Source organism: Mixophyes fleayi, chromosome 5 (genome assembly GCF_038048845.1).
Source record: "Mixophyes fleayi isolate aMixFle1 chromosome 5, aMixFle1.hap1, whole genome shotgun sequence".
NCBI lineage: Eukaryota > Metazoa > Chordata > Amphibia > Anura > Limnodynastidae > Mixophyes > Mixophyes fleayi.
The window spans coordinates 196017204-196032174 of record NC_134406.1 but is presented as its reverse complement, the minus strand read 5'-3'; the positions used below and the strand labels follow the sequence as shown (position 1 = coordinate 196032174).

The following is a 14971-nucleotide window of genomic DNA, read 5'->3' as shown; positions in this document are numbered from 1 at the left end:
CAAACATAAATTAACTATGACTCCCAAACAGTTTTGAACACTGGCCTTGAGAATCACTGACCAGTTGATTGCCCATCTAGCTTGTGCCCTTAACCCATTTAAAAACTATAATCTAACTTAACTAACCGATACCTAACTTAATTTAACACTAATGTCTTATGTTAGCTACTAACTCACTTATCTATCAATACGATACATGCTTAAATAAAATAAACTATCTACACAGCCATCTGAAGGTATTCCTTCACAAAACTATAGCAGAATATGATGTTTCAATTGGTTCCAAACATGTATAGGCTCCAGACATGTATCCATAGACATCCGGGCCATAAAGTTAACTCTAACTTTTGTTTCCACTGTCTGTCAAACTACCACCACTATCTATTTGTAGTTGTCATGTGGCTACTTATTGGAGAGGACAATGCAAATTTGGAAGGAGAATACTTGGCAGAGAGACAATATTGATGTGAAGTGCACAGCCATAATGTCCCATACTTGGGAATCCTGGCACCCATCTTATCTGGTCTTATCCGGCTGGCGTCTAATTTAACGTTAATCTAAAAGAAATGGATTAATCCCATATTTACAAATTGCATATCACATCTAATGCTGGCAAACACATATAATCCATATATATATACAAGTATATGCTTATTCAAAGGCAAGTCTTTGAATAAGCACATATAAGCGAAACACGCGTCAGAAGCTCTCCTGCTCTTTAACAGAATAACAGAGGGGTTACAGATATAGACTCTGAGCTCCATTAAATCCACAGTTAGTATGGAGAATGTAGGAGGCAGGTAGAAATTCACTCCCTATATTACTGCAACACTTAAGAGTAGGTAGCAAATTCACTTCTTTCTTTTATCAATGGACCAGCAGATCTGCTAGCAGATCACTGCTTTCAATTGCTCAGTGTTACTTGTATATATGTGGATTATATGTTTTTACCAACATTAGATGTGATATGCAAATTGTAAATATGGGATTATACATCAGATAATCCATTATCTGGTGAAATTGGGTTGCTATATAAGAAGGAATATATCCCTGAAGATATTAAACCTTCCTCTTGATTAATTTGTATATATTTTGTATATATTCTTAAATGTTACTCCACTAATTAATCCATAAGATCATAATCAGTGCATTCAGTTATTTTATTTACACATTGTCTGTTTTCACTTGCACATTTTTAATATTTTGCTGGTATTTTTATTTATCTTTTATTGGAATTTATTAAAAGTTAAGTTTTATTTATAGATGCTTCTTGATACTCAAAATGTAGAACAATTATGAGCTCTAGTGCACCTTGTAAACAAACTTCTTGCCTCTCCCTTTCTTTTGGATTACAATATTTCAGTATTTAAGAAAATTGTTCATTTCTAAGTAAATGTGTATGATTGGGTTTGCAGCTCATACCAATTGGTGCGACAGGTTAAGCTTTTTCTTTTCTGTCTATACTAATGTTATCAGGAGGAGGCATTACAGACTGATGGAAATATTTGTGTGTTCTTGGAGGGGAGGTGGGGGTGATGAAGGTTATGTTGGTGCGTGGCTAATAGATTAAGGAGGTATAGTGAAGGGGGTTTTAAGGTAAAAGCGCTTCATATTTTCCTGTGAGGACCAGTAAAGTCTAGTTACACCCATGATTGGGAACTCCAGAACAGTCCATGATTTGATGCTTAGAATATTTATCTCAGGATGCTTGGAAAGAACTGTGATTATAATGCCATTATTAAGCTTCTTTCTGCTAACTATGTATTGAAAAAAGGAGGTAAAGTATTATAAATTAAGCTTTGGGTTTCTCATAATAACAAGCTAAAGAATCCCTGATCACTTTCATGCTATTCCTTCCATTACCTCAATGCCTCCTACTACATGCACATAAAACAGACACTCATATTATATACAGTGTTCATTTACACAGGCAATTTTACAGAAATGTATTTGAGAAGACTTGCAGCCAAAATATGGTGATAAAATGTAAACTATTTTTCCAGTGCTTATTTATTAGATCTCTAGATATATTTATAGAATATTGACAGAAGTATAGACAATCTTAGGGTAAAATAAATATTCATATGATTTATTTGATTTTATTATTATTATTATCATTATTATTATAATTATTATTATTATTATAGTCTTTATTTATAGGGCACCGCATGAGGTCCACAGCGCTGTACAGAGGGCAAACAACAAGATAGTACATGGTATAACAGTGCAATACAGTAAATAAATAACACTACAACTCACAACACAGCTACTGATAGACTGGGAAACAAGGTAAAGGTAATGAGAACAGGAGTAAAGAGGGCCCTGCTCACTAGCGTTTACAATCTAAAAGGAAAGGGGCAGACAAATGATTGACACATGGGGTCAGCCAATGTAATGGGATCTGAGGACACAAGATAGGGAGAGATGGAGGAAGAAAGAGGGTGAGGTATATTACATGGAAAAATGTTTAAGTGGAGCACTGCTAGGCTTTTCTAAACAGGTGGGTTTTTAATGAACGTTTGAAGCAATACAAGCTAGGGGATAGTCTGATAGAATGAGAGATATCATTTCAGTGGTGAGGGATACTACCAGAAAAAGATAAGGGAGTGAGATGTGGTAACCAGAGGGGAGGAAAGGTGATGGTCATAGACTGACCAGAGAGGGCGGGAGGGAGTAAGTATGTAGATGAGGTTGGATATGTAGAGAGTAGTGGAAATGGAGAGGGCCTTGTATGTGAGGGCGAGGAGTTTGAAGAGGATTCTGTAGGGAAAGGGGAGCCAGTGTAAGGTTTGGCAGAGATGGAAGGTAGATGTGGAATGGCGAGAAAGGGATATTAGTCTAGCTGCAGCATTAATTATAGATCGAAGATGAGCGAGATGGGAGTGGGGGAGGCCAGTAAAGAAAAGTATGCAGTAGTTGGGATGAGAAATGATCAGTAAAAGGATAAGAGTTTTGGTGGCATCCTGGGAGAGGAAGGGTCTTATACAGGTGATGTTGCAGAGCTGGAAATGACAGCAATGGGCAACAGATTGAATGTGAGGGGCAAAGGCATCCTGTATGATTGGCCTGTTTATTAATGGCTGCCCAATCATGTTTTTTCAGCTCAAACAACAATACTCTATCTTCATATATAAATGTGATAAAATATACAATATACATTGTCAGCTGGTTGGTACTATGCAATGCTGTCTGTAAGTTGCATAGCAACATGGCAGCACAAAATCATCTGCATGAAAGTTCAACTGCTGAATACACTGCCTTCATTTCTATTACAGCCAGTCATTTTGGTTTCTTGTAAACAACCAAGGACTCTGATTGCATTAGTTCACTTAAGCTCTAGTAACAATATATTTTGTAATCAATAATTGTAATACCGTTTTTTGGCAGCTGCTATGCCTCTGTTCCAATTTAATGATCCTGGTGATGCTTATCATCATGAGGCTGGATTGTTTAGTGAACATTAAGCTAGGATTGAAGCTGCATTGCGTAGTGGAATACATGGGGCTTCAAAGTTTAGTGGATAGTATGTTAGGACATGGGGCTGTATTGTATAGTGGACATCTTAGGGTTAGCACATGTAACTACACTATACAGTGAACGGGTCTGAAGCTGCAGTGTATTATGGAGAATAAGTTGCATTACATAATGGCCTTCTTGACATTCAGGGCTGCATTGTAAGGTAGATATTAAACTATATATTTTAAGATTGACATGGACATCAAGCACTAGAAGCTATTGACATGGACATGGAACTTAAAGGGCAAGGATATTCTATATTGGATATTTTTGCATATGATATGCTAATCATTTACTTGCTTTGACATGCTGGTTATTTAACCGGCTGAGTGTGGTATAACATTTATTTCATCTACTGTGTTATACTGGGATATGCTGGACAAATGTTTGGTATGATATGCTAATCACATGATATGTTTTATAATATGCTTGTACTTTAATTAGTATCATATGCTGATAATTGCTGCTTATGACAATATGACTATTTGCATGGTTTTATAGGCTGGCCATTTTCTGGGAATGATGTGCTTTGTAAATATGCTGTGCATGGTTGATGATTTATGTCATAAATACAGATTAAAACAAATAATGTCATGCTTGTGTTTGCTTCTATATAGCTGTGTCCACCAATTAAATCAACTGCATACATTGACAGCTTTCATAAAAAAATATGTTTTTTTAATAATTAGGTAGAACATTGTGGCCTTGATCATGATGATCACTCTAAATTTACAGTGTTGTTATGGATACACTAAAAATAAATAATTTGTTATGGAAATTGGAATGATTCATTCTGAATGGCAAGAGCAGTTTATTTGATTACACCGTGACTAGGGATGTTAAATGGATGTTTGACTACTTTTTTCTGTTTACGTTGTAAATGTTATAGGCAATACATATTTTCAAGTTTTGAGCAAGGGAAGTTTATTGAGGCAAAACAGTTACCATTGTTTAAATATGATGGAATATTTATATTACTGTTTAGTTGGTTAGAGCCAAATGCTCTAAGGGTTCTGTCATAAACTAAAACTCTACAAAAGGGTCCTTGACAGTTTGTAGTGATATCCTGTACAATTAAGGGTACTGAGTCACCTTTTAGTCATCATGCCTGTATCTTCTACTTACAAATGTATGTACTGTGACACTGTTTGTTTGGTGGCCATATAATTTTATCTTGCCAGAGAAATCAATATAGTAACTCCCACCCAAGTCATTAAATATAGATTCCCAAAGATATAAGGCTCTCTGCGCAGAATATTATATGCCAATATGTTTTTACAGAAAACTAATAATACAATAAAGTGAGAATAAACCAAAGGGGGCTTTAATAACACAGTGTGATCTGCAGAAAAGTGTTGTAAAACTGAACATATGTCATCTTTCATTGTCTAACCTTACAAAATTATTGCATTTCTAATATTTAATTGCACCATACAATGTATTTCTATTAAGGATTCACATTTTACTTTTAATTAACTGAAAATATTATCTCTTATGTGAATTGTTTTTATTATCAATGTTTTTTCTAACCAAGAACCAAAAAGACAGAAAACAGTGCAACACCTTGACGTACAATATGATTAGCATACACCGACACTATGATACATTAGCTTATCTTAAGACATAATTTGCCTTACGTTCTTGGAAGGAGGTAAAAAGCATCTGGAAACGGCTGGTGCGGCTGCCTTCATCTGCCCACATACGGATTACTCCAAGACCTGTACGCAGCATCACATCATTAGCAACTGTGCTGCAAAATTTAGCTTTCAAATCTTCCACAGAACTACTTCCATCATACACAGCCACAAAATTCCTTTTACATTCATTTGAATTTTGCATTTCATAGTCCAAAAATCGCAAGTATATCTGGAAATAAAGAAAGTACATTTTGAGAGCACTATTACACATTGATTGAACATTCAGAGTTCAATCAGTAAGTACTTCAATTATCTGCTATTCAAGGCAAACCATTTATTAAACTGCACATTCCTTCCATTATTGATGAATAGAGGATGTTTAATACATGCTAGAGAAATGTTTTCCGAGAATATCTCAAAAAGTCTAATTTAGAATAACAAAGGTTCAGAAATATTATGTCACGAATAACTTAAGAAAGACAGATAATAAGAAAACTTAGATTTAGGTATAAATGTATTGTTAATTGTTCAATGCCCTCTTTATGGTATTTTGCAAAAAAATATCCTACGACATCTAATGGTAACATTTTTGGATTAGATATAGCAAGTACAAAATTGTACAAAAATATCTAGGGGTCTGATTCATTAAGGATCTCAACTTAAAAAACTTCTTATTTCAGTCTCCTGGACAAAACCATGTTACAATGCAAGGGGTGCAAATTAGTATTCTGTTTTGCACATAAGTTAAATACTGACTGTTTTTTCATGTTGCACACAAATACTTGATAGCTTATTTGTACACTGAAATTTAAAGTTGATATTTGTGTGCTACATGAAAAAACAGTCAGTATTTAACTTATGTGCAAAACAGAATACTAATTTGCACCCCTTGCATTGCAACATGGTTTTGTCCATGAGACTGTAATAAGAAGTTTCTTTAGTTAAGATCGTTAATGAATCAGGCCCTAGATTATTAAATTGGCCATGTCAATGCATTCACCAGTTAACTGAGAAGAGTATCTTCACCTCTTCCCTCTATACATCAGTTTAACACAAATATTAGGGTTAAGCTAGCGCCCACAGGGCTTGTGCCTAAAATGACAGTGACGTTGAATGTCTATTAAAGACCTGCTCTTCTTTAGGGAGAAAATGGAGGACCAGGTTGTGTAAAAATGTAGATAAATGATAACATCTGATGATGGTGAAGTGGTAGTTGTCGGTAGTGAGCGTGCCCTGTTAATGGGCAATATTTTTGATGATCTTGAACTTATTTTGATGAAACAATAAGACTTATGTTACACCACATGTATAAAATAAGTTTATAAAAATATGTCCCCATAAACAAAGCTGATTGGCTTGATACCTATAAGTGAATAGAAAATGTGGAAGAGAAAAAAAGCAAATATCAGGTCTAAAACCGTGAGACCGAGCCCTGATTTGGCCACAAAAAAACAAATAATCTCTGGAACCATTAAAAACTGATTGTCAAAGTCAAGGAAATCATTACTATACAACATTATACTCTATAATGCTGATTGTTGCAGCTAATTCAAGCAGCACAAATTGTGCTAGTACACACCAAAGGGGGAGAAACTGAAGGTCTAAGGTCTTGTACTGTGTTAACACACATAACACAGACTAAACCACTCTCACAGATTAAAACCACTCTCATCACAATGCAGAAAAGGAAGGCCAGCCATGAAAATGGCAGTGCATGGAATAAGGTTAATTTCATTGATGCATATGGCATAAATGTGCTGTATATATATATCTCGGCCTGTCCAACATTTGGTTTCATTGGTGTAGTCTGCCAGTGACTGATTAAAACATATATTGTTTTCACTGATTTTGATCTATGTTGAAGCACATTTGTACAATTTGCGATTAATTATCAAGAAAAATTACCAATACACGACACACATTTGAAATTTTTTATTCTAATTTACCCTTAAGTAAATTAAATAAACATAGCTTAGTAACATTTCACCATTTTACAATGTCAAAATAATCAAAGTATAAATACAGAATTATTTTTTACAGTTTCAGAGATTGAACATTTTATATGTAGTTGTACTTAAATGGTTCCTTACACTGCAGTCTACAATCAGTGATTATGCTGAATTGATCTGTCAAATTGACTTTTCAGAAAGCTTTTACTCTATGGGTGATCCTGTTTCCATAAAATCATGTTGTTGTCAGGTAAGTTAACTACATCACTGTTGGCTCAAATTAGGTTTTATCTCTCTATCGTGCTATTTAAAGTAAAAAAAGTAAAGCAAAAAACAAATACATTAATTAATTAATTAATTAAACATCTTCCTACTAACTCCTATGTACTACCCTGATCTACAAACTATCCAGCCCTAGTTTTTATTTTAATTATTACATAAATTGATATGTATAGAAGTGAGAATCATTTTGCCAAAAAACTTCCATTCTTAAACTGTAGTGCACTGTCCTTGAATGTCATAAATTACTGCCAATATAAAAAGGTCATATTTCACTTCCCAAACAAGTTTCAGCTCAATATATTTGCACTGCTCTGCTTATGTCAAAACATAAAAACCGTAAACTAAACTGCATCAACAGGAACGCAGCACTTGAGCCAAAGACACAGGGGGTCGTGTAGAGTTGGACGCAAATTGCGTTTTTGGTGTATAATATTCTTTATTTTTAATGTCTGACCATGAGCACAAAGCACTAGTTTAGGAACTAGCGTATTATACACCAAAAAAGGGATTTGTGTCCAACTCTATGTGAACCTCACCATGGTAAAATATCAAAATATGTTACAAAGTTAATTGGATTGTTAATTATTGTTAAAACATAAAAACACATTTAAAGTGTTTAACAGGTAGCTATCAGTACACAACATTTGTTAGTGTTATTAGAATAAACTATCAGTATATAAAGGTATCTCACTTTGAATTACAAACAGATGGAGCTGGTTTATTTTAGATTAATAGCAAATGAACCACCTTGCAATCGCCTGTCACTTGCTGCATCGATCATGCTATTTGCCATTAATTGGGCTGACTGCCATCACACTGCATTTGGGAGAGTACAGGTTAATGTGCTTTGACTAGTTACACAGTGCTCCATCTGAATTATTGCACATGAACCCCAGTGTATAGTTAATATGTTTTAAAGATTACATGTAAAAACAAACATTTTACTCCACTTCTGTACATCTGATTATAAAGGAAAAGTTCAGCTGGAGCTGTGAAGCTAACCATGAAGCCCGGGACAAGTGGGGCTCTGAGGAGGCGAAGGACAGAGTTAATGCAGTTTTAAGCCCTAATTAATTTTTATTAACATGCATTAAGTAGTAACATTGAAATATCTTTGTATAATTTAGAACTATGGCTCTGGTAATGCTTTAAAAGTCATTACTGAACTATTACACAAAGAATGAATGCACGTGATCATTAACATGTCTTTAAATACAGGATGTTGTATTTGCTGTTTGTAGGTGCTGTGTGAAAATGCTGGGCTTCTGCTGTATTGAAGTGTGTGAGTACTTACTATTTTTATTAACATAACTGACCTTTGACCGTGGCGGTGCCCGAATATACCACTTGCAGTCGACTGCCTCGTCTGCAGAAGCCTTTCCTTCTTTAAGGATTTGCACAGATTCTATTATTCCTTCTGGTCCTCCTATTTCAAATTCACAAACTATAATTACAAAATAACAAAGAAGAGCAAAATGTATTAAACAACAATTGAAAATAAGATAGAAGTATATAGATAGATAGATAGATAGATAGATAGATAGATAGATAGATAGATAGATAGATACGATGTAGAGGGTAGAGTCAAGATGTGAAGGGAAAAAAGACCAAAATATATAAAAATAAATAGCAGCATCAGGATACTAACCAGGTAAGGGTTTAAGAACTCCAAGGTCTTTAAAATCTGGATCTATTTAAAAAAGTTAAAAAGTTAAAAGAAAGATTAACTTGTGACATTTTAAAAAAAATGCTGCATACATACATTCTGACATTATGGATTATGGTGGAGTCTACCCAATCTTATAGTGCTTATTTACTAGACCTTAGCAAATAATTAAAAATATATGTATGAATCCAGCGCTGAGCTTTTTATTTGCATAAGATATCGTACCCTGGAGTATTGCAGAGTATGCTTATTATCTTAATTAATTGTCGGTAATAAATGTGCTTATATTATGTACATTACATCTATTGAATTATTTAACGTTCCAGTCTTTGTTTCATCTACTGTTTCAGCTATTCAATATGGTCATGTAATTTAGTTGGAGTAGTTTATTGTTAAGTGTCCATTACATTAATGTATTTGTGTTTAGGTTTAATAAAATTTATATGTTTTTATAGAAAGCCATTTTGACAATTTATTCTGTCCTAGTGAACTATCAGATTTGGGGGTATATTTAGCAAACTGCGGGTTTGAAAAAGTGGAGATGTTGCCTATAGCAAACAATCAGATTCTAGTTATCATTTATTTAGTACATTCTATAACATGACAGCTAGAATCTGATTGGTTGCTATAGGCAACATCTCCACTTTTTCAAACCCGCAGTTTACCAAATATATATAGAGTTCATCAATTTCTTAATGATTCATTTATTTTTATAGAGATTTATTACTCTTCATTTTGAGAAATATATACAGTATATGTACATTTTTTATATTTTTCATATATTTAATTATGTTTTTTATACAATTTCTTTATACATATACTTATGCAATTAAGTCTTTGGTCAGGGCTTTATTGATATATAGGACTGGATGTAAGCTGATCATGTGGTACTTTCTCTAGCTCACATGCATTCATATGTAGTTCTCCTCAGCTTGGCTCCACCTCTATTTTTAACCTCCACAGTTGTTCCCATGCTGTCTTGGGAATCCCCCAACAGCATAAACAGACCTTGCATCTGTTTATATTTCATTCAGCATCGCATGTTACTCCATAGAGGAACAAACGTGTGTTTGTCCATAAGGTTTTTTTCATTGCTAAGCATGTACCTGTGGAGTTATTATGAGGTCATTGTGACTGAAGATAAGAAGATTGTTTACATGGATTTATGGAATATTTTTTTTCTTTTGGGGGGGAGCAGTTAATTTTTTTGGACTACTGCAGGACCTGGAATGTTAGTTTTTTGAACAGCAAAATGACCTTTGGAATATTTTGGTTTCAAGCCTTATTGGAGTAAAGGCTTACAAGATTGGATCCCATACAGATGAAGACATCAGATGTTAAGAATATGGGGTTTTATTATTTTCAATAAATACATGTGGTTTAAATAAAGGTTGTGTGTTTTGTTTTAGGGGTTTTATTATTTGTATTAAAGTAATGTAGTTACAAGAGAGTGTTATGGTTTATGTACATTTTATTTTGTGGGACTACAGGTCAAAGTGGGCTGTCAGGGCATGGTGGTACTTGTAGTTCTCCAAGTGCCAACAAGCCCTAGTTGCCATGGGTATGATGGTGCTTGTAGTTCTACAATCACCATCATGCCCAGACTGTTAATGGCAGCCCGGAATGCATGGGACTTGTAGATCCACAAAGTAAAGTGGTGTTTTTTACACTTTCCTTTTCCTTTATTACCATACACACACCTCCCCAGGGGTGTAGGAAGAGCCCTACAGAGACGAGGTAATAGCAGATTATCCTAATAATTAATTTTTGCTCAGTGTTCACTACATAAAGAGAGGAGAAAGGGCCACAGTTAAGTTGCAAGTATATTCATCAAAATGAATAGATGCAAGTACATTTACAGAGGAGAAGATCCTAAAAGAGCTCTCAAAACTAAAGTGGATAAATCAATGGGGCCAGATGGGATACATCCAAGGATACTAAAAGAACTTAAAGGGGTGCTAGTAACACCATTAAAAGAATTATTCAACCAGTCACTAGTTACAGGAGTAATTCCAGAAGACAGAAAAAAATGTAACAAGTGTAGTCCCACTGTAAAAAAGTGGAATTAAAGAAGAGGCAAGCAACTATTGAACATGGAGTATTACATCAGTAGTAGGGAAATTGTTGGAAACACTCAAAAAAAGTGCTGTAGAATATCTAAAATCCAGTAAGTTACATGACACTAAAAAGCATTAATTTACCTGGGGAAGATCATATTAAACAAATCTTATTGACTTTTTTGACTGGGTGACTAAAGTAAGATAAGTAGTAGTAAACTAAGATCAAGGAGGGGGAGTAGATGTAGCTTATCTAGACATTAGTAAGGCTTTTGACACTGTCCCACTTCACAGATTGCTAAATAAACTTGAAAGGTTTGGATTGTATTCTAAAATGGTTCACTGGAAGATCTTAGTTGCAAGATAGAAAACAGGTAGTTGCAGCAAATTTATGGACAACCAGCCCTTCAATCACCTGCTGTGAACCTATAAATAGATTGAGCAACTTTAATTTCTGTTTTGTTGTTTCAGAGGCATGTCTGGTATCATTGGCTGAAGGGGCTGCTGGTCGTCTATTGTCATTTGGAGGCTCTTGGGGTACCTCTTGGTAAGTTAGCTCTCAATTTAAAAACACATGAAAGTATGACTCAGTATATAGGGACTCTCATTGTTTAGAGTTAGGACCACCCCATTAGCAGAAGCGCCGTGACGTGGCAGTTGGCTTATCACGCATTTGCAAATGTGTGTAACTGCAAATTCTGCATTTCTATTGTAGAAATGGAAAGGCAACACTTTTATTATTGGAGCATCGTTGGGCTTTTGTTCAGCTTTCAGGAATATCAGTGAGAAGCATAGAAGGTTAAGCACTTTGTTTGTGGTCTTCACGATCAGTGTTGCAGTCCACTGTACTGTCATCTGTTCCTTTACCATAGAGGGTTCCCTTCACAGCTTAATATCTTCTGGGACTGCCTCTCTTTATTTAAATTTTAATCTCCATGATGAGTGCAGAGGATCACACCACTAAAGTCAAATTTATGTTTTAGTAATAAACAATGCCCCAAAGAAGCCATCTGGTTTAGAATTCAGAAAGCTAAGAAGAGGTAGAGAAGAGGAAGCTCGTAAGGTTTCCCATCACTTTCAGAAGTGGCTCACAAAGTCAGCCAGTGATGCAGGTGCAGGGAGCTTTAGAGCGGAGTCAGCACCACTAGAGATTTCTCATTGAGCCGGAGAGTCGGGAAGAAGTTCATGCCGTCACTGGAACTGCTGACATGGACCCTAATTTAGAAATTAGACTGACAGCACAGCTAATGAAATTTTGGGCCTTAGGTTTAAAGATCCACATTCTTGGCCTAACATAACGGATAATGTGAGGTGCTGTTTAATGAAAAATGGACCAGAGCAACAGTAAGATTCAAATATCACTCTCGCAAACCACCAGTGACAGGAGACGATTTAGTCATGATTGGTTCATTAAAATTCTACCTAATGAAAAAACAGCAGAGAGAACCTGGCTTATATACTCTGAAATGCAGCGAGCTGTATTTTGATTTCCCTTTATGCTTTTTGGAATTAAATCAGCATACACTCCAAGCATTGCAAACCCACATAAAGGCTTCTCTGATTGGAGGCATTTAAACCCCAGGATTGGAGAACACCAAAACTCACCTGAGCATCGCCAAAATTATTTAAGTTGGAGGTCTGTAGAGATGCATTTAAAACTTGGTCATGCAATTGACCATGAACTCCAAACCGTTATAGCTTCAGAATAGGAGATGTGGCGCACTGTTTTAAAAATAATTCTTGATGCAATTATTTTCTGTGCCAAAAACAATATCACTCTCCGGGGGTTCATGTGTCCATAATTGGCCAACCCAACTCAGGGATGTTTCTTAATTTGCTGGAATTGATTAGCCATTACAATCCTGCATTGGCTGGTCATATTAAAAAGCATATGAAAGGTAGTGTTTCCTATTTTTCTCCAGTAATTCAAAATTAATTTATTAACCTTTTTCATAACACAGTGAGAGAAGAAATAATTAACAGAATCAAAGAAGCAAAATACTACTCCATTATCTTTGACTGCACTCCAGATACCTCACACAAGGAACAGCTGTGTGAAATTATCAGATATGTTAGAATTGCTGATGGACTATGCAGTGTTGAAGAGAGCTTTATAGACTTTATTGAAACCACTGAGAAGACAGGTAGTAGTTTTGCTATGGAAATAGAAGGGAAGCTCTGCAAGGATGGATTAGATCCTGATAATATTCGTGGACAGGGTTATGACAACGGAGCAAATATGGCAAATATAATGGTGTGCAGGCAAGAATAAAACAAGTAAACAATCTAGCTAGATTTGTTCCATGTGCTGCACATTCATTTAATTTAGTAGGAGTTCATGCAGCCAGTTGTTCTGCTGATATGGTGTCATTCTTTGGACCTGTTCACAGACTGTTTAATTATTTTGCTAGATCAACACACAGATGGGAAACCTTAACAAGCATTCTCAAAATTACGCTCAAAGGTCACAGTGACACCAGATGGTCATCAAAACAACATGTTATCAGGTCCTTAAGTAACCAATTCCCAGGAGTTCTTGAGGCACTGCACAAAATATCCGATCAGACGTCATGTGCAGAAACAGTTTCTTCATCTGAGAGCCTTGTGGTGTAAATTCATTTTAAATTAATTTGCTTACTTCTAATGTGGGGTCGAATTTTAAACAATATTGATTTTGTCAACCAAGCTTTGCAAAAGAAAGGATTATCTGTTAACCAAGCTGTAAAACTGATAAGTGGACTTCAGAATGGACTACAGCACATGCGTGAAGTAGGGGTTGATGTTATACTGAAAGATGCATCTGTTCATGCTCAGTCTATGGACCTTCCAGTGGAATTTCCTATGAAGAGGTAAAGGAAGATACAAAGGATTGACTATGAAGAAGCTGAAGATGAGGGTTCCAGTATGTCCAATGAGCAGGTTTTCAGAAAAGAATTCTTTAATGTACTGGACACTGTGAATGCACAAGTGAAGTGGCTATGCGAAACATTGATGGAAATCTCTTCAGAGATTGAGTGTCTTACTGGGCCTGCCCTCTCCAACATGCCCCTAACTGATCTGAAGAAGTGTGCTTCTGACCTGGCATAGACGTACTCTAACGATCTCAATGCCTCTGAAATTGTGACAGAAAGTTTCAAATTCCAAGCAGTTTCCATCCTCCCAAATTGCAGCACAGCAACACCAGAGGATATTTTAAACCTCATACATGAGTGGTGCCTGAGTTCTATATATCCAAATATCGATATAGCTCTGCGCATCTTCCTCAGTAGACCTGTCACTGTGGCATCTTGTGAACGCAGTTTCAGTAAATTAAAACTAGTGAAGAACTACTTGAGGTCTTCAAATGGACAACAACGCCTCTCAAACTTGGCAATTCTCTCCATTGAACATAAACTGACAAGTTCCATTAACTTTGACACTGTGATAGAATAGTTTGCAAATGAAGGCTAGGAAGGCACCTCTATAAACATATATGAACATGTATTTATTGTACTGGTTATTTAAGATGTTTATTTTAGTTACAGAGTTCTAAAGAGAAATATAGTTTATTTGTTACAATTTGTTTCAGTGAGTTTTATTTCAATAACCATTTTTTTTTTTTTATACAGCTGGCATGCAATAGCTGCATTGAAAGTGCTGTGATTCCATGAATGCGCATTACATAAATATCCCTACAAAACCAGAATGTGAAGAATGGGGAGGGAGGGGGTTTCAGTGTGGTCTAGCACTAGTAAAACGCTAGCTACGCCCACTCAGAAAATGTCACTTAGAAGGGAGGCGCTGGTGCCCTGTCTTGCCTAGGGCACTAAAATGTCTAGTTACGGCACTGGGTGCATGGTTTACAGCACAAAACATATCCAGAAA

General features: G+C 35.6%; 1 protein-coding gene across 3 annotated transcripts in view; it reads right to left on the bottom strand.

Annotated features, from left to right (window-relative positions):
• NETO1 (neuropilin and tolloid like 1) overlaps positions 1 to 14971 on the bottom strand; it is a 106922-nt gene that overhangs the window by 23181 nt on the left and 68770 nt on the right. For 2 of the 3 annotated variants that reach the window (XM_075213238.1, XM_075213239.1), the window contains exons 5-7: positions 9033 to 9074; positions 8701 to 8828; positions 5154 to 5382 (exon numbers count right to left, since the gene is read on the bottom strand). In XM_075213238.1, the coding sequence (XP_075069339.1) occupies positions 5154 to 5382; positions 8701 to 8828; positions 9033 to 9074 (399 nt within the window). The remainder of the gene's footprint in view (positions 1 to 5153; positions 5383 to 8700; positions 8829 to 9032; positions 9075 to 14971) is intronic. The other variant, XM_075213240.1, reaches the window with a different exon arrangement.